At 37.3% G+C, this 20,765-nt stretch overlaps 1 protein-coding gene across 1 annotated transcript in view; it reads right to left on the reverse strand.

Annotated features, from left to right (window-relative positions):
- Window positions 1–2,703: 2,703 nt before the first annotated feature.
- Window positions 2,704–20,765, reverse strand: part of SRBD1 (S1 RNA binding domain 1) — a 222,921-nt gene continuing 204,859 nt past the window's right edge. The window contains exons 21-22 of the mRNA XM_025354851.1: window positions 6,948–7,132; window positions 2,704–3,614 (exon numbers count right to left, since the gene is read on the reverse strand). Of these exons, the coding sequence (XP_025210636.1) occupies window positions 3,325–3,614; window positions 6,948–7,132 (475 nt within the window). The 3' untranslated portion in view covers window positions 2,704–3,324. The remainder of the gene's footprint in view (window positions 3,615–6,947; window positions 7,133–20,765) is intronic.

The following is a 20,765-nucleotide window of genomic DNA, read 5'->3' on the forward strand; positions in this document are numbered from 1 at the left end:
ATTTCTTTTTTTTAATTGATCTTACCTTATCCTTTACTTCTGCTACTTACCCCACTTTCATTCCCTATGCTGTCAGTGCCAAAACCTGCAACTCCTCTGTAATCTCAAGGTTATGCACTCCACTTTTGACAAGCATTCTTACCTAAACCCATTATTTCCTCTATTATTCCCACTCCAACATCCCTCCAACTTCATCAGGGCCTACAATCCTTTAATCCCATACTTTCCCACTGCTCCTCACTGTCCCCTTATACTCTCATTTTTCTACTTAAGCTTAAATTCCATGGTCAATAGTTTGTCTACCTGCCCTCAACTTCTTTGTCCTCTTCATTGTACTTGTTTGGCAAACCCCCAACCCTGATTAAATCACCTCTCCACCTAATCTGGGCCCACACCCACAAAGCTGATGGGCTGGAGAAAAAAATAAGCTGATCTTAGATTCAATTAATGATCAATAACCTTAAGTGAAACATTTAACACTGCCTAGAAGTCACGCTGTTTCCCTAGGCTTTTCACTCTCATTCTCATCCGTTCCTCACACTTCCCTTTTTCTTCAATGTTTCATCTCATATGATGGTATTCCTTCATAATTCAATGAGAAAACTAGAAGAAATTCAGACTTTCCATGAGCTCCTATATTTACCTACCTACATTTGTGCTCATATACTTAGTCCTTTCTCTCACTGATATGAATAAACTCTTTGTATTCCTAACTTAGACCAACCCCTTGTGCACTAGATTCCATCTGATCTCATTTAGTCAAGGATATCTTTCCAGTAATTCTCCCCTCTGTCTCCTGTGTCATATTTTCCTATTTTTACTGGATCATTTCCATTTGTATACATTTCTTTTGTCTTAAATTTTGACTCCATTTCCCCCTTCCAACCACTATGCTATTTCTCTTCTTCCTTTACAGCTAAACTCCCTAAAAGAACTGTCTATATTCACTGTCTGCAATCTAATTCCTCCTACTCTCTTAAGCCCACTCCAATACAGCTCATTCTCACTATTTATTGGGAAGAGTTATTATTATTATTATTATTTTTTTTTTGAGGCGGAGTCTCGCTCTGCGGCCCAGGCTGGAGTGCAGTGGCCGGATCTCAGCTCACTGCAAGCTCCGCCTCCGGGAAGACTTATTATTAAAGGTCAGTAAAATTTGTCCTAGTTCTGGTCACATCTCAAATCCCACTGAACTACTTTGACTTTTCTAAGTCAACCCATTTATTACACGTCGTCACCATTATATCACTTATCTGATTGTAGTTTTACATTTTTATATGATTAATTATGCTTTTTCAATAGACTCTAAGCTCCATAAGGACAAGGATAATGACTATTTTTTTCTTTTTATTTTCTTTTCGTGCTCCCTACCCCTACCTATTTTTCTATCACAATTTCTGGTCAGTGACTAGCACAATGCCTGGCACACCAGGAAGTCACCAGTAAATGTACATGGGAATAAACGCTTTCTCATATGCCATTTTAAATTTGGAAAAAGGAGGTCTGTAGAAGTAAAGATACCAGCTCAAAGGCACACTGGATTACTAGTAGAACAGGGACTAGGAATAGAATATAATGGATCACCATGCACACTTTGCAGTTATAAATGAGATGTGGCCCCTCATTTTATAGCTTAGGCCTTACACCAGCCTCTACCATGTCTGGGCTGGATGGGACAAACTACACAATCCAGTGCAATGTCAAGTCCTTGTTGTGTCCATGAAAGCCTAGCTGCCAGGTCAACAGAGCAGCTTTACACTGTCAACTGTTCTTGTTCCTATATCTGAAGTGCCCAGGGAGAAGGCCTCTTCCTCTAAAACACTCATGTGAACTTATATCTCGGGCTTCAGAGTAAGACTCCTCAGGTACACATCATTCATCACTGATCTATAGATTATGAACCTGGAAGAATATTGGGAGGAGTGAGTAGGAAGATCGACTTAAAGTTATAACATTAAGATAGATCCATTATCAGTTAAAGACCAGTAAGAAACAGAGGAAAAGCATTTCAGAAATGAAATTGCTAGGCAAATAGTTATATATATCAAAAAAGTTGATATATGCAACTTTTAAGGAACCTACTGCATTGTAGAACTATCATGAACTATAGTCACAGTCACTACTTAGTGACTACTATAGTTGATCATATGATTTATCATCCAAAATGGGGCACTCGAGAATAAAGAGAGGCAATATTAAAAATTATGCCAGGACAATGGGTGTTTCCTAGGCAAATGAACAAGACTGGTCGTCTTTAGTAACCATCCCCTACTTATGCATGGAGAAAACCAAACACTCATTCAGTCATACAAATATCTTCATCAGGTAAATCAACAGCAGCAGCAGTAGTCAGAATGAACAGGATACCAGTCCACTGTGGGCTTTATTTTGACCCTGAATGGTCATGCTAATCCTTACAATCTCCAATGAATAAAAACAGAATAAGAGTCACTTCCTTCATATACTTGTTTTTCTTGTCCCTTCACACCTGATCTATATTTGATCTTTAAAACGGCCATTTCTATCCCCACTTGAAGTTTAATTCTGATTTAAGAAAGGACACACTCTTCTATGCTAAGTCAAAGAAAACCATTCTTCAAATTTCCAAAGGCTTCCCTCTTCTCCAAGGGTTACATAAACCATATCTTCTTTCATCAAGACTGACTTCTAAGTCATTCACTGAATCAACATAGCAAAAACAAGTCACTAGCCACAAACCTTTATTGTTGGGGTCAATATATATATCCTTTTGAGAAATGTTTCGAACCATTCATTTGATGGTTACAAACACATCAAAATCTGTTTTGGTTTGCATGACAAAGGAAAAGAGATTATTGCAAAATGATGAATGAAGTCCAAAAGGCCTGATTAAAAAAAGAATCTATAAAATGGAAGGATTAAACACTGCCCAGCCCTACTGTGTCAACAAAGACTGTACAAGTCAAATCAAGAAGACAATCCCATACCAGTCCAGCAAGGCAGATGTTGGCAAGTAGAAGTTAAGCAATCTGTTACACAAAATGCAAAAGGAGTTAAAGGTAAATTACAAAAAAATAAAAACCAAAATTTTAGCCAGAAAACTATTACTACATAAAGCCATATAAGAATGCGTATTTTAATTGTTTCCTTTAAGGGGAAAGGAAACCAAACTGTTGGTTTTCTATTAATTCAGAAGAAAAAATAAAGGAAAGTGTTTGGAAAATATTTCTCATATTAAGTGAATTATTTCTCATTTGCTACCTAAAGTTTACAAGCAACTGACTTATTCTTGTCAATCTGTAGAAATGAGAAAATAAAATCAGTGTTTGGCCTTCAGTTGGACACTCATAACACCCGAATGAGGTCCAGAGTAATCCTAGATCGGGGGATGTCAATGTTGAGTACTTGGACTTCCACCCTTTCTCCAGGGCCCAGTCCAAGGCTCCTTCTCTTCTTTGTTTTTGAAAGTTTTGCTTCTGTTACATTTCGTATAGGAATCAGTCCAGATTTCCCTACTCCTATATCCACAAAAATTCCAAAGAGAGTGGCATTCTCCACTTTGCCTGTAAGAACTGTCCCAACCTGCAGATCTTCCAGGCATACTATGCTTCTCTTGAAATCAGGTTTATCAAAATCTGTAAGGAAAGAGAAAAAAAGTAAGTGGAAAAGGTATTGTACTTCCTAAATACAATATAACTTTGTGAATAAGCACTTAATACATATTGATTATGTGCCCAGACCAATATTAAAGATTAAGAGGGGGACATACAAGGAGCTGAAGACCGAGGCTTGCCTTCAGAGAACATGCATATCGGCTGGAGATAGCATTCATGCAGTAGAAACAATTCAAGAAAATTTACTTTCTTCTATAATGCTACACACTAGCATTATACATGAGGATTGAGAAGAGAGTCTTATTTTCCTCTCTGTGAAGAGGTGGTGAGAATATATATATTTGCTTAATAAATATACAAAGCTAAACTACAAACACTGAGAAAGTAAGACGTTTGGAAAACAAGAGACTGGAAGCTTTTTTTGTTTTTCTCCCAGTGCCTGGATTATTAAATTGTTTAAAGGTGGTAGAAAGTACATCAACTTTTGGTCAAATGTGGATGAAATTCAAATGTTCTTTCTTCCTCACTTCTTCCCACAAATTTGGAACTCACAAAATCCATTCCCACCCATTTCAAATATATTTATCCAATCAACATTTATGGATTCTTGATTATCTATGACTCAGAATCCCACACCAGGTAGTACCTAATATTCTTTCTCTTTCAATTAAATTCATCAAACATTTATTAACTCTATTATCTCCTGGCCAGGCACTCTGCTGGGTGCTTCAGAAACAATGATGAAGATACAGATTTCTGTTTCCAAGTTCTTTATAGCCCTTTTTTCTTGCTTACCCCAGCATACATTTCTTTGTTCATTATTGTCCAAAAGATAGGCATAAAGTATGCCAAGGAATCATTATGGTTCTAGTTAAAAACAATGGTTTTTATGAGGGAGACAGTTAGAACTAACAGTTTAAACGGGGCTGTGGATTATCTGTGGATTCCATTTATCCATGCTCCTCTTGAAGGCCCCCTTTCCTAGGATTACTGAGTGTTGACTCTAATAACAAAGAACACATTCTATGCTTGGATCTCCTTTTACTAAGGCCTCATTTTCCCCTCCACCCATTCCATTTCCTTTTCCTCCGCAGCTGTTGGCTTTATCCTGATGACTTGTTAAAGCTATCCTTTACAGTTGTATTAACAACTGGCCACCCCTTTCTTCCCTTCCCCCAGTCCAACCATACTGATACCAAGATGTTTTAAAAATTAAGCTTTTTCCTATAAAACAAGATAAAAATCTTCTTTAAACTCCAAATTTCACCGTTGCCATGAAAAAGAGTAGGCTAAAATTGGGATTGATTCTGTGGAATTTGACCTGATGCTAAAGCAGTGAATTCCAAAAGCAAGAAACCTACTGTAATATAATATTACACTAGGCTAAGGCTGTGTCACAGCAAAGTGGAACTAAGTCACTGATCGGGGCAGAGAGGCAGGATGGTCTCCGAGACCCCATAGGCATTGTTTTTATGCTTGGAAATTCTTTGTCTCTCTCTTTTCTTGCAGAGGTCCAGCTGCTGCGGATTCCCTAAGGGTTCCTGATCAGCTGCTTAGTTTAATCTTGCATGGAAAATCAGAGTCAGGAACTACTTAACATATTCCTGAAGATAGTCTGGGACACTGAGAAATCAGAAAACCCTCCATGTACCACGCAAACTTTTAACACTTTCATAGCCAAGCATTTTCAGCCCCTGTGTCTGGATAGCTTCTGATGAACCCAATTAGGGAAATTAACTAGTCACCATAGTGTTAATACACATGAGATTAATTACACCATTGATAAAACAAAAGACAGAATTATTATGAGGAAAGAATGAGGCATTAAGAAATACTTTTGAGAAAATGGAGGAAAGAGATGTAACATAAAACATCATCCATGGAAATGACCAAAATGCCCCCACAAAAGTATGGTTTCTATGCCTTCCTCACCTTGGGGATGTGTTTAGTAGTAAGATGAAAGTTCTCAGACATTTTGAAAATTGTGACTTACATTAGAGCAAATGTCAGTTCCAAAGTTTGCTTAAAGAGACCTATTTAAAACTTCACTTGCCACACTGATAAACACTGCAGTAACTGGAAAGCTCAGCCCAGAGCCCAGATGCATCTGTCTTTCTGTTCAACAACTTGGTAGTTTAATTGGACCATATAATTTGAGTGCTGATCTTTGCTGTGAGTCTACAATGCAACTGGGATAATGGAACAATCGACACTAAGACAGAAAAATGAAGATGGATGTGAAAAATCCAGTACAGGATACCTGCAGTTATAGCATTTTTTGCCAACCCGCTAATGCAAAGGATGTAGCCATACCACCTCCAAATCCAGTATTTTTGAGAACCATTGCTCTACCCAGCACTCCAGCTAAAAACCAGCCAAGAAATTCCCATAAAAGGATACCGGGCCTCCAAATGGAGATGGATTTGTCTGCTGAAACATCCACATTGGGTGGGGGACCACTAGGAGGCTTCTACTCTCACATTTTTGGCATAGTTCTTACTGGGTGTTATTTTATTTTTCTTTAACTTAAAAAAAAAAAAAAAAAAAGAAAAGAAAACCCTATAGAAGGAGGAATAGCACAATGAACTTGCTGGATATATTTCAAAATTCCTTTAAACCCTTTCAAAGAAGTATGTCTAACCATCTCAACACAGCCTAAACCAGAGTAAAAAGACAATGGTCTAAACATGGTATCATCAAAACTGGTTATAAGACCAATGAGCAGATTCATTTAAATCTCAGGGGTTCCTATTCAAACTTCCTCGGGAAGTAGGTCATTTGATACTGTAATTCTTTTTTACTGGGTCACTGCTCTCAACAACTATGGTTGTTATACGTCCCTCACCATCTACCTGTGCTGAAAGCTGAGAGCACTTTTAATTAGAAGGAAAATCAACAGATAGATATTATCTTATTTGTTCAGTGTGTTCATTGACATGGAATCCAAGAACTTGGAAAGCTATAATTAAGGAAGAAGATTCACCTTTTAGCTTGTGAAGGGACTGCTTTATCTTGCACTTCTGGCTCCCAGGAGATAAAAACAGCTTACAAAAGGACCATAAAAAAATGTGTGCCTCCATGCATACAGCGGTACGCGCATGATGCATTTAGTTTAGTAAATGGGAAATACACAGTGAACAAAGAGTCCAGGGAGACCACCTGGCTTCTAGTTTTGGCTCTGGATATTAACTATAATGACTCTGAAGGAAGATCACTATGCTTTAATTTTCTCATGTATAAAATGGGAGAATAATATCCATTCTGCTTACGGCATAGGATTGCTGTGAGGATCAAAGGAGATAATGGGAGCTATGCATATGCAAGGTGCTATATAATTTAAGTTCAATTGTTTACCTGTTCGAAAGTCAAAGCTTTCAGGCTGGCTGAGACCATCTATGATGACCTGTAAAGTGTGTACTGTTGTTTGCAATCTTTCTGCAATTTTCTCCATTCCTTCCTTTTCAAGGAATGAATTTATTTTTTGTTGCATTTCAGGCTTTCCAATCTCATACAGTGTCCCTCCAATGGATGACAAAAACCTGCAGTGGAAAAAATAAAAAGCCCAACACTTAACAATATTACTTCTTTTGCAGTCTCCTTATACAGATCACCCTAAAATTCATTCATCTTAGACCCATAGGTCAATCCATCAGTCTTTATTGAGAATCTATTATGTGTCCTATGCTGTAAACTGTCTTGAAAAAGAAAAGGCCAAGGGAGAAAGTGGATTAAAGTGCTATTTATCAAACGAAGCACCTGCTCAGAGTCAGCACCAAAAACCTTTTTTTTTTTTTTTTTTTTTTTGAGATAGAGTCTTGCACTGTCACCTAAACTGGAGTGCAGGGGTGCGATCTCAGCTCACTGCAAGCTCCGCCTCCCAGGTTCACGCCATTCTCCTGCCTCAGCCTCCTGAGTAGCTGGGACTACAGGTGCCCACCACCACGCCCAGCTAATTTTTTGTATTTTTAGTAGAGATGGGGTTTCACCGTGTTGGCGAGGGTGGTCTCAATCTCCTGACCTCATGATCTGCCCGCCTTGGACTCCCAAAGTGCTGGGATTACAGGTGTAAGCCACTGCGTCCAGCCAAAAATATTTTACAGTATAATTAGTTCATTATAAGTTTAGTGTCACATATGTTTTTAAAATGAGGCTATCTATATTTATCTCTTCCCTACAATTTCAGTTAGGAGAACATTTTAATTTAAATTAGCTAATAGGCAAACAATGAAATGATACCAAACTCTAACAAAATATGCATTAAATATTGCCAGTTTTTGAAAAATGAATTACTCTATTCATGTGTCATATCACTGCTTTTTACTTCTGTATACCCTTAATGGCAGCATTACCTGTGCAGCATACCATCAGCTGCCTTTTATAATTTTCTTTTGCTATGTTTACCATTACCTTTGATTGCAAAGCTACTTCTCAATTGCTTTCCTTTATAATTCAGTAAGAAGAAAAAATAATTAAAGGGTTAAGATGCATTTCCCTTTAATTTCATGTGAATACTGGGCTGTAGCTTACTTTCTTGACATTCCCTGGCTGGGTATTTTTCTACACCATTAAGTTCCATTTCCTATGATTAATGGCACTTTAAAAATGTCAACACAGTAATCAGGCAGATAGTGATACTAATGCCCACAGTTCCTTTCCTCTAGGGATACCTCTGGAATACAAAAAGAGAAAAAGGGAATTGTTGCAGGTTTGTCTATAATCAGAATTGGGATATATCCCATTTGGCAGGTTGCTGCACTATCAAAAAAAGAATGCTTGTGATTTTAAGTATTTTTTGCATTGTTGTGTTCAACCAGAAAGGTCTCTTCACAGTGATACTCTGATAGTAATGATCTGGCATCTAGTGGAGAAAGTTCTCCCATCTCTCATTTAAGTAGGGTATCTCTTTGGATTCAAATGTGCAACACTCCTACATTATTACAGCCATACATATAGCCAAAAATAGACACACTTTATGGCATCCGACTAATTCTCTTGAGAATATATTTTGGTTAATGGTTTAATAAAAGATCAAAACGTTGGTGTTTGGTCTCCCTCTTTGAAAATGAGCTTTCATCCACACTGGTGGCCAGTGAGATAACACCGTAAGTCTGTGTGTCCGTGGCTTCCCCAGCACGGTGGAAAGGGAGCCGGTATCTCTTAGTGCTGATGGACGAACAGTAGCATACAAGGCTCCTGGTGACTGGGAACAGCTGCTGGAACTCTGACTGATGGGACAGATGACACATGACAACCTCTGCCCAAAGCAAACTTCCTTATACAACTTTCTAAATAATGCGTGCCCTGCTCTGAGCAGGCTTCCCTGGTATTCACCTTCTTGGCTTTATTGGTCTGCAACTGGCTACTTAGCGGAGAATCTTTCAAATCATCAAGATTTTGGCTTCTAACCATCTGTTAAAAATGACAAAAAGTATATTCACGCACTGTTAAGTCTAGAACCTTGAATAGCATTTTATAATAAAAGTAACTAAATGGCAGAAACTTCCCAAAGCACTGTATGAGTCTATCTTAAGGTTGCCTGCACGTGTGTGTGTGTGTGTGTGTGTGTGTGTCAGAGACAGAGGGAGACAGGAACTAACTGCTACCAAAGTCACTTCCAAATAAAGAATTCTGCCAAAGCGGTTGCAGATGTAACAAGAACATTGGTCTGTTGAATCTGGGTGCATATTTCATATATCATTTTCATTCTCACACACACAAGCCTGAGGGCATTGGTAACTGAAATCAATAAAAAAGCACCAACTTGTGCTCGTAGCTAACGCTTCATATTGATCAACCCTATTTTTAAATGACTACAAAGTCAAGTGCTCCTTTATTTTGAAAACTTTCTTAAAGTTAACAAGGTCACGCACACACACACAAAGAGCCAACGAGAGAGAGAGAGGAACTATAAAACGAACTGGGAATAGCATTTAGACTGACCTCTACCTTAATTAATTTTAAATATAGTCAACTGTATATGATAGAAGCAATGTTTTATGCTTAGTAGCCACTCAATAAACATGCTCCTTAAATATCCTAAGAAAAATTTATTCTACGTATTCTAAATTTCACTTCAGAATTAAGTGTGATAAGTAATATCCAATACAAAGTTTCACTTTAGAATTGAGTGTGGCAAGTAATACTCAATACAAAGTACTTTCTAGCTCAGAAGTACCAAATAAAAACACACTGCTTTATGAAGCTTGGCATATAGAAGTGAACATGTAGTGATAAATATCTGTCAGACATTATTCTAAATAGATTTTTCTCATTTAATCATGACAATGATTCTAAAAGGTAAGTATTACATCATACAGAAAAAAAAAATGAGGTTCAGGGAGTTTAACTTGCCCAAGGCCATGAAGTTATTCTAACTGGAGTTTTATGCCACATACAATATATACGTCTGTGTATAACAAGATATGTAAAATTTAAAGTGCTATATTTGGTTAAGATAGAAAATAATACTTTTGGTAATATTTTATAATTTACTGGCAGACTACTTTTAACATTATAAACACTGAGTAAACCTGCAAAGAAATTATATACATGCTTTTAAACAGAATTCTCTCAAAAGTCAATGAATTATTAAAGTCATATTCTCATTTTCTCCACTGTTTTTGGAAGGCTTTTTCAGGTTGGTAAGGACTGCTGTTTTTATTTAATATGTAATTTCATCCATCTTAGTTAAAGTAAGAAAGTAGCATAAATGCAACAAATAAGCACATCATGTTCTTTAAGCACACATCTGCACAAAGTTAAAATACAGAACTTGCAGCAGAGTAAATGCTTATTTTTCAAACAGAATGCTATATAACCTAAAATGGCTAATATTTTCAACAGAAACTTCTTATAAGTACAGGGCTTTTCCCCTCAAAGAATAAGAAAAGTCTTGTAAGGCTTTTCCAAAGAATAAAAAATTCTCAAGATTCATGACTTCAGACATGGCCATTCAGTTTTATGTAATCATTTCCAGCATGGAGATTTAGGAGCTGAGGACTTGGTTCACTACATTAAAGCAACATGATACCCCACAGAGCATAGAAGAACCATGGTGATGCAACACAATCACTTTAAAAACAACTTAATATTAGCATGTGCTTTGTGGGCAAAACACATATGATTTACAACTCCACCAAGAACCATGCTATAACGGCAAAGTACATCTAGTAGTTTACCCATTCTCAACACTTTCAAGAGACTTTCCTACTTGCTTATTTTTACCCATTAGCTTTACTCAGCTTTAATGCGGTAACGCAACAAGCAAAAAATTAAATGCAAGAACACATTTTAGAAATGAATAGGTACAGGTAGACAGAACAGGTCCTAATTTGTAATACAGGTTAAATATTCAATAATTTAAAAAGAAAGCTTATACTCTAAGAAAATCTGGCCTTCTAAAAAACTATGTAAACTGTGGGGCATAAAGTTTAGTAGTAATTTGTTACTCTAAAAATCTGTTACTGTTTCTATATTTTCTCTCTATATAACATATATGTGTTACTCTAAGTATACATTTCTTTAACATTTATTACTCTCTATTTTCAAATTTACTGCTCTTAATATTAAAAATGGAATATATATTTAAGTGTGGCAAATGAGGAAAACCTGCTGCTCCTTTATGCTCTCTACAGAGGAGCTGAATTGACACAGCTGAGTATATCACGCTACCTATTTAGCTTAGCTTACGGAAGGAGCGCTGGCTCCACCACAGCTGCTGTTCTAGCAGTCAAATCAAAGGGACAGCAATGTGAATTACATTTTAATCATCATCGAGGAATCTTTTCAAACTTTTTTTAAAGACAGGGTCTTGCTCTTTCACCCAGGGGCTGTAGCAGTGGTGCAATCACAGCTCACTGCAGCCTTGGCCTTCCAGGCTCAAGCGATCCTCCTCCCTTGGCCTCCCAAGTAGCTGGAACCGCAAGCCCAGCTAATTTTTAGTTTTCAAAAATGTTTTGTAGAGGTGAGGTCTCAATATGTTGCCCAGGCTGGTTTCAAACTTCTGGGCTCAAGAGATCCACCCACCTGGGGCTCCCAAAGTGCTGGGATAACAGGTGTAAGCCACTGTACCTGGCATTTTCAAATGTCTAACCTCCTTGTTAAACCAAGATACTGAAATAGGCCAGAATCCTTAAAAATCTATGCTGGTGCAAAATATACAAGTAATTATAAATTCAAGTATCATTCATTTATAGAGGCCCACAGAACTACCTATTGTACTACAGAAGCTAACAGATATCTAGTGAAAATAATATTTAAATGGCATTTCTAAGCATAATAATCAACCACCAAAAGGGCAAATAATTATCCAGTAGAACTTAAGCTGAGACTGGTCTTTTTTTTTTTTTTTTTAAAACAGTAAATTAACATACTAAGATAAACATTTTAAAAATGTAACCCCTTCAGAAAGAGTCATCAAGTTGTCCTGAAAGCTCTTCCAGACTCTGATGAGAGAATATAGTTTTAAAATGCATGCAGCTATCTGGGCAGGGGTGGGGGCATTTTAAATGTTATTGCTTGGAACCATTTGGAGCACCTCCTGCATATATGAGTAGCAGAAAAAAAAAATAAAAGAAATGAAAAGAGAAAGATTTCCTGTCACAGATGAAGGAATGTAGTTTGCCTTCCAAAGGACTCCGTTTATAAGCATCAGACTGTTACCTGCTTCTAACTTCTGAAGAATTTACTAAACGTTTCCTGCTTTTTCAAAGATCTGTTATACATGTACAGAAACTGGATACTCATTGCATGTTGCATTCATTGTATGTAGAACACATCCTTAGAAAGCTGTTTTATTTTAGAATTTCTATTACTTAGCAATTTAGCATTACTGAACTAGAGTAAAAAAATTTTTTAAAGTGCCATTTAAAAAGTCCTGAGATAGAAATCTTCTAAAAGATTTAGGATGATCATCTTTTCAGAAATAGTTGAACAGTGCTCATATAGTTACCTCAAAAGTATCTAAGATCAGTGAAATAATAACCAACGCCATACATAACCACAGTGATTATGTAGCTTTTCCTATTTCAGAACCACTCACTTTATACTGTGTAATTATCATATAATTTAAACAAATGTACATATACATCTAAATAAGTATAAGTTGATAAAAATAGGAAAGGTGTCATGTACTGAAATGTTGCTATTATTGCTCCAAAGACATCTAAACTGTTGTAGGATTTGTCTTAGAAATAAATTTACAAGTGACACTAAAAAACCAGTCTTCTCACATTTTGAAAAATAACAAACCATTACCCTCCCAAAAGAGAACCAGGAAAAAAAAAAAAAAATCAACAACCCAGTATTATGCAGCCTGATCACCCTCTTTCCTGTGAGTCTGGTTGTTTTCACACACCCTGCCATTCCCCCGCCCAAATGACAAAGATTTGCTAAAATCAAGGCTCTTCAAAGGAATGTGACAAAATGCTGAAACCAACTAAAAATAATTTAGAAAACCATACTCAGCTTTATTTAATAAACATTTATTTACCGTGGAGGAAGGCTCTATGAAAGATAACAGAGCCTTTGCTTTGAATGAGCTTACAATCTAATTTCAAGTAATGACAGTATAAAATAGTCTTCTGCTTTTATCTGCTGTTTTAGAGGCAGGACTTTCTGTGCAGATAAACAGATACTTTGAAAGTGCCCAGTACAGATTCATTTATTTCTCTCAAATATTTATTGTGAATGTAGATTTGCTGATAAGAAAACAAAATCTCAGAGAGATTAAGAGACTTGCCCACACATGACACTATAAGGTAGTAGCAGTGAAGGAAAAAGTTATAACAGATTACATCTTCACTAGCATGCCTACCCTTTTACTTTGGAAGATTTTCACGCAGACAGAAGATTTAGATCTCTGATAAACCTTGGCACCCAGGACCACTGCCTGGGAGCAATTTCTTACTATTTTTTAAACCAAATTCAAAAGGAAAAAGCTTTGGCTCTTTTTGAATTTCTGAATAAGAGTTGGACAAAATTAAGTTAGTGGTTTCAAAGGCTACAGACTCTCTACAGCTCAAAAACACTGTGTTTAGAATTAATGTAATTTAATTTACTGCCTGTAAAGTCATAATGTGGATTAGTGCCTGTGAATGTTTGAAAGAAGAGGGCAAATTTAAAAAGCAGTATTTAAAAACATACAGGCTCACGGTGGAAAAGCTGAAATTAAACAGACCTTGTACCACTAGGGAATAAAGCCTATGTATCAGAGGTAGAGGACTCTTCCTTAGGAAATAGCTTTTTTACTATAAATGCCATCCTGTCAAGGAATCCTCCTATCAAAAAATTTGAAAACGCTCAACATCTGCCATTTCAATAAAGCCCTAGTTGTCCTCTGAATGGGCAAAAACATTGTTATTCCATTTAAAGAGTATAAACTGAGGTCAAAGAAACTCGCTTATGGTGACACTGAGAATCAGAAGACAGGCTAAGATTAAAATCCCTAGCTAGGCTGGGGGCAGGAAGGGCAGGAGGGAGATAATGGGAAACTAAATCAATAACCTACTGAGTTTCAGGCTCCAGACTGAGTGGTCTAAACTTGATGAAAAGAAAAAAAGGAGGACAGACAAATACTTTGAAGATGGAAGAGGCTGAAGCAAGCACAACTTTATGACTGGCTGGCAACTCCCTCACACTCCTCCTTCACTGGGTACTAATAGGTTGCTCCATAAACATAGGAGAGAAATCAGCATTTTCTCCAGTCTCAAAACCCAATATTAATATTCATTAACAATGTTAAATGCCTCAAATTACATCCAGATAACAGGATAAAACAACTTTTTTCCTTGGGGACCAAGCATTGTAACTCTCCTCCATTCCCTCCACCTACCTCCATTTCTTTTACTGCTTAGCTTAGCCCCTCCTCAATCACAACAAAAATAACAGCAATAATCATCATATCAACACTAGCTTATTCTGTCTAGGTGCTAAGTATTCTACATATGTTAATTAATATAGCCCCATGAGATATGGTACTATTATTATGCACATTTAACAAACAAGAAAACTGAGGTATAGAGAGGTTAAATAACATTTCCAGTTCAAACAGCCATGATTTGAATCCAGGCAGTCTGACATTTCACTGCCTCCAGACTGAGCTAGCGGAAAATGTAAAGTCTCAGGTTCTTGATCTTCCTAGTTTCCCCTACCAGCTTTGCCAGAAACCTCATGTGTGCTGTGTTTTGGAACAGTGTGTAAGACATTGGATATGACAATCAATCCATAGCCTGATCATCTAATTCTCAAGTGGGTGAAGCTTTTTCATCATTTTTCTCATTTGGAAGGGCACTTTTGAAAATATGATTGTTAGTTCCTGGGAACTACAATAAGATGTTTAGGTTTTAACTACTAACAACAACACCACACAAAGCTGGGCTCAGTGGCATACACATGTAGTCCCAGCCACTAGGGAGGATGAGGAGTAGGATCATTAAGCCCAGGAGTTTGAGTACAGCCTGGGCAACATAGAGAGACCGCTGTATCTTTAAAAACAAAATTCACTTTTAGTAATCTGTCCACTTAACATTTTCATATTTTAGGTTTGGCCTCTCTTTTATGATGCTATGTCTTTTTATAAGGCAATCTAATATTGTCTAGGCATAGCTCTATTAGAAATTAATGTAGGATAACTAATTGATACACATCTTATGTTATCATTTATTAAAAGCCAGGAATGAGTCTTTCTGCTTTGCTGCCAATTCTTCTAAGGCAAGTCCAAGTCCAGAAAATTTTGGGCTCTTTCAAATGTGCAAATAATCTCTTAGGTCTGTTTACCTAATCATCATTTATTGTACAGCATTGGCAGTTGGATTTCTTTTCAGGCAAGCTTCCCACAAAGGAACATGTTTTTATCATTGCAGGAGTTAGCTGGCATGCCAATGCAGAACGAAGCTGTGGTGAATTTTAGATGTGGGGAGGTGTGTTAGACATATTCAGTAGGCTAATGACTCACCCGTCAGAAAAATTGCAAATTACAAGTCATGGGCCTTCTGGTGGCTCATAGTCAAAACTCTGAATATCAAATCTGTGAAAAGTCAACTGTTGCTGTTTTTTAAATAAAAACAATGTAAACTTTTTGCATTACAATCACTTATTAGTTAGAAGACTTCTTTGCTGGGCAGTAAGCTCAGGTTGGCGAGAAGGTAATGAAGTCTCTGAAGGCAATTCTCAAGGAACAGTTCAGAGATGCTAAATTCTTGAACAGGAATGGGAAAGAGACAGAGACTGTGATATGCCCACTCATTAAGGGTCTTTAGTAGTGGAAAATCTTCACTATCTGGCTTGACTTATTTTAGCTCCATGGCAGGGAGCTAGGCAGAACATTTAAAGGACCTCCCTCAATCTCAACTACTTTTTAGCTCAGGGCACCAGTTAGGATCCTTTATATTCATTTATCTCATGACGGAATCCTTGTGTATCTATTGGGTTAATCTACTTTTGGTTCTAAAAACCTGACATGAGTTTTTAGTAAATTAAAGAAAAACACTGCTTGGCTTTTGTACAGAAGTGTCTTCCCTCCCCAAATAAATATTTCGCTAGGTTATATGATTATTCCTGTCCCAGACCTGAATTTTACATTCACGGCTGTCTACTCTCTGACACTTTTCAACATTGATTGTAAGGGTCACAAATAAGCACATCAGCAGAAACAAAGGAAATCCTATAGCACAAATATCACGTACAAGTACTGATACAAATCATTCCTTGATATACATTTACCTGGTCCATTCCAATGCGACTGCATGTGATATTCCTTCTACACAGGCTGTTAACCACTTATAGAAACTAGTATTAGAATTCCTCCCTAATGGGAAAAATTGAAATAACAAATACTAGCTAATGCTTTATCAAAATGAGTGCCAAGTGACAGTCTTGACATTAAATTTCCTGATATTTTTCAAGTTAAATCAAGAGCACAACCACTTTCAAGCTTAACTATCTGGAGTGAATCAAATTCTTAATGCAGCAGATTCTCTGGGAGAGTGCCAGGTCTCACTGTGACACATACAAATCAGCATCATCTGCAGCACCAAGCACTACTCCTGGCACCTTATTCAAGAAAAAGAGGAAATCAGATACCTGCCTTAGCTCTCTGGATCAACCCAAATGGTATGACAAAAACAGAGGGGGTAGTAGTGGGGGAAGTAACCCCTAAATAGGCTGTTTCTGGGTCTCATTCTACTAATATAGCAGCAATTTTACTTATGGTTTATGGTACACAACACAATGAACTCACTCAAACACACAGACATGAGAGTTTCTGGATGATGACAGAAAATGGTAAGAAATCCTCTTTCATGGTCTCTAGTCCTGTAGTCTGCAAAATCTAGGAGGGCCTTGGCCCTTCACAATGCTCTGCGAAGGCAAACGGGATTCAGTTCGGGGAGGTCATGAAATTTTTTCAATCCACAAGAGATTCTGGAAGAAGTACTTACACAACATGTAGGACAAGCAATGTTAGGAAAGGATGATCTATGTGTTCTACCAACAGTTTTGTTTATAAAACTGCATTGACCACAGCCAGTTTAGATTATAGGAAAAAAAAAATACATGAATTAAAGTAAAGCTAAACATTTCATTTTGTTCTACTGAAGTTATCAGTTCCTGAGTCGTTCCCTTCCTCAGTGTTCTTTTATGTAGTCATCTTTCATTATTAATTTCTATCATTTATTTTCTCATTAAACAAACATTGCCATATCAGTATTTGTCAGGTGCTAGGGATAGAGAGGTAAAACAGGCTCTTATGATCCATGCCCTATTGGAGCTTATAGCCTATAATTATAAACTAACCTGAAATTTAATTGTCACTAGCCTAGCAAATCTGGTGCCAAATTTTCAGATGCATTATTTATTTTGCAGAGACAAGGACAATTGAAGGAGCTCATGGCTTTACTATGATATTCTACTATGTTATACTCCTTTTTGACCATCTGAGCATATTATGAGTAAGTGGGGTATGGTGGAGTAACCAAGGGGTACATCAAAAGCAGCTTTTTAATTAAAAAAATTAACATTATTTTTCTTGCTTTTATGCAAGATGTGTCTCAAGATTCCTGATCTCTAAGATCAGTTCAGTGTTCCCCATATTCTTTCTATTCTTATTTTAATATTTACTCTGAATTTTGTTGATGATTTTATGCATCATTTAGAATGTGAGGAGCACTGTGGCAGGGGCTGAAGACTATAAAAATGAATAGAGGTGATTTATGCCCTCAAAGAGCCTCCCAAAGTAGGAAGGATATAACTTATACTCACAGATACCATAATAGGGGTAAGAAATTAGTAAATGCCCTTAGTGAAGCATAAAGGTTGTTCAAGGAGAAGGATCTCATTTTCAGCTAAGGATATCTTGTCAAACCAAAGATGATTTCAAGCCTCTGAACTGAGAAACTGAAAGGATGAACTGAAATAATCTGAGATGAAAAAGATTGTAGTTGAAGATTTTGGGGAGAGATGGGTTCAGATTTAGGCATGTTAGGTTTGAGATCTTAAGTAGGCAGATACAGTTTGGAAGAGTGGTTTGGGCTAAGAATATAAATTTTGGAGTCATGTGCTTATGGTAGTCCTTAGAGCCATGAGACCAGATGAGATCACTATGGGAATGATCACTGTTTAGTTCTTTAACTTTTCCCTTTTCCACTCCCCTCCAATACAGTGAGTTTCCACTTCATCCTCCACAGTGTCTCTAGCATTCATATTATTTTTGCCATTTGTAACCAGTTACTAATTTTCATATCCTTCATCCAATCTTTCAGTAAATCCTATTGACTCTACTTTTAAAGTATATCCAGAATCTGAACACTTCTCACCGTATCTTCTGCTGTATCATCTGGGTCTCAGTCATCATCTTTCTCTTGGATTACAGCAATTAGTTTAACTGGTCTCCCTGCTTCTACCACTGCCCCTTACAGTGGACTTAAAACAGCAGACAAGGGGTCCTTTTAACATGTAAATCAGATCATATCACTCTTTCAGAACTATAGTCAAGCCCCTATAATAGCCTCCCAATGCCCTTTTGACTCAATCTCCTATTTTTCTCTCCCTTGCTCACTCTGCTCTGGCCACACTGGCTGCCTTGTTATTCTTTGAACATGTCATGCCTGCTCCCACATTTGAACCTTCAAATGTGGCTCCTCTTCCTGGAACTCTCTCAAGATATCTGCACAGCTCTTTCCTCCATCAAGACTTTTCTCAAATGTCACCAAGTCAATGAGGCCTATGATGACTACCCTACTTAAATTTTCAAACCCTTACCCACAATCCTGGCAATCCCTATCCCATTACTCTGCTCTTTCCCTGTTTCCCACAACATTTTATCACACTGTATAATTTATTTATTATGTTGGTTGTATACTGTGTCTCTTTGAGAGCAGGGACCTTTGAATGTGTTCCAAGATTGCATAACAGTACTTGGAATATAGCAATCACTCAAAAGACTTTTTCAAATGAATGATTCTGTCAGTTCTAGCCTAAGTTAATGGAAAGAGATTCCTGCCATTAACCATTCACTACTGAGCCTTTTTGTTTGTCTTGTCTTTGTGTGGGGCTAGTGAGGAAGATGGAGATGGAAGATAAGAGAAGATGGAGTTGTAAAAGGAGAGACAAAGGGGGGTGGTACAAGTTTCAATTTTAGATACACAGAGTTTCCATTGCTAAGATACTCATGAGAAAATCTCTCACAGACAAATGGAAAGGTTGGGCTAGAGTTTAGAAAGGCCTGGACTAGGGATGTTAAGACACAGGATTTGAATTATATAGTCTAAGACATACAGATGGTCATGTGTATGGGTAGAATCATCCAAGGCAGCAAGTAGAACAACTAGAAAAGAAGATGAAGATCAAAAGCTTGAAGAATATATACATCTATAGGGCCACAGGAGAAAGAAAAACCACAGACAGTATAAAAGTCATGGTAGAAGGTCGGTAAGTTGATAGTGTCAAATGTGGCAGAATGGGTAAAAGAGTTAAGAATGGAAAGGAGGTGACTGATGATTAGTTGAGAAAATAATTTCGGAAGAGGGGTAAGGATAGAAGCCAATCTGTAAGGGACTGGGAGAAAGCAGGCAGAAAGAATTAGAGGCAGATAGTTCTGAGAGGGTCAGCAATGAAAAGAAGGAGCAATGAGTTAGAAGGTCTAAGGGAAAGTAAGATAAAAGGTGGCCACGGAGCTTCCAGCTTTTCATGAGTGAGGAATAGGCAGACCCCAGCAATAATACATCTCTGGCCAAAAAATGATGAGAAGAAGTGAAGACATTAAAGATACAAGAGACAGTCACAAAGCTTTATAAAGCTATTATAAAAAATCTTATACATTTGGCTGCCACCCCCCCACCCCTAACATTTAGAGGTGAGGCAATTAAGACACAGAGATCAATACAATGGGCAAGGTCAGGAGTCCTCAGCAACAACCTGGAAGAAGTCAGGGTGGGGAAGGAAAGAGAATCAAGATATGGAGGAGCAGTGTAGGGTTACAAGACCCTGAAACAAGTAAAAGGAATTTAGAATAGAATGGCTTCAAAGAACTATTGAGGGAAAATCTATCTGTAGCAACAGTGTAGAGCAATACTCTAAATCCCATGTTTCCCTTATATCTTCTATAATATGGGTTCTCTTGCCATATTTAATTGACATTCTACCTCCATTCTCCTGCTGAAAACCTTGCTCTGGCTCCAGGATGAACACGCTACTCCTGTTCTGTACCATACTCCTCTCCTAAAATAAGAATATAGCAAACACATGCCTCATATAAAAAACATGATGGAAGGGAATTATTTTAATGGAATATTTTCAGGAAACAGCATATCTGCAGCAGAACAGCATAAAATTCTACATATTCTAGAGAAGAATCCATTTCCAACATATCCCTTAATAAAATAAATCAGCAAAGTTTCATTTATTGGAGGGGGTAATGTTTTCTTGAGAGAAAAGGCAGTGTCCAATTTCAGCCATGTGATGATCGAGAATAACACTCAAAGACAGCATATTCCAGATACTTTTTTTTTTTCCTTAAGAAGCACATTTAACACAAGCCCTGTTATTTTTCTGTACAGAATAACACATAGAGTCTTTCGGGTACAATACCTTTAACTGAAAAGACCATTATGATTTCATTAAAATCTGGCTGCAAGCTAGCTTTTTCATTGTAGCCTAGTTAAGAGCTCAAGCTTTAAA

Source organism: Theropithecus gelada, chromosome 13, assembly GCF_003255815.1.
Source record: "Theropithecus gelada isolate Dixy chromosome 13, Tgel_1.0, whole genome shotgun sequence".
Classification (NCBI taxonomy): domain Eukaryota; kingdom Metazoa; phylum Chordata; class Mammalia; order Primates; family Cercopithecidae; genus Theropithecus; species Theropithecus gelada.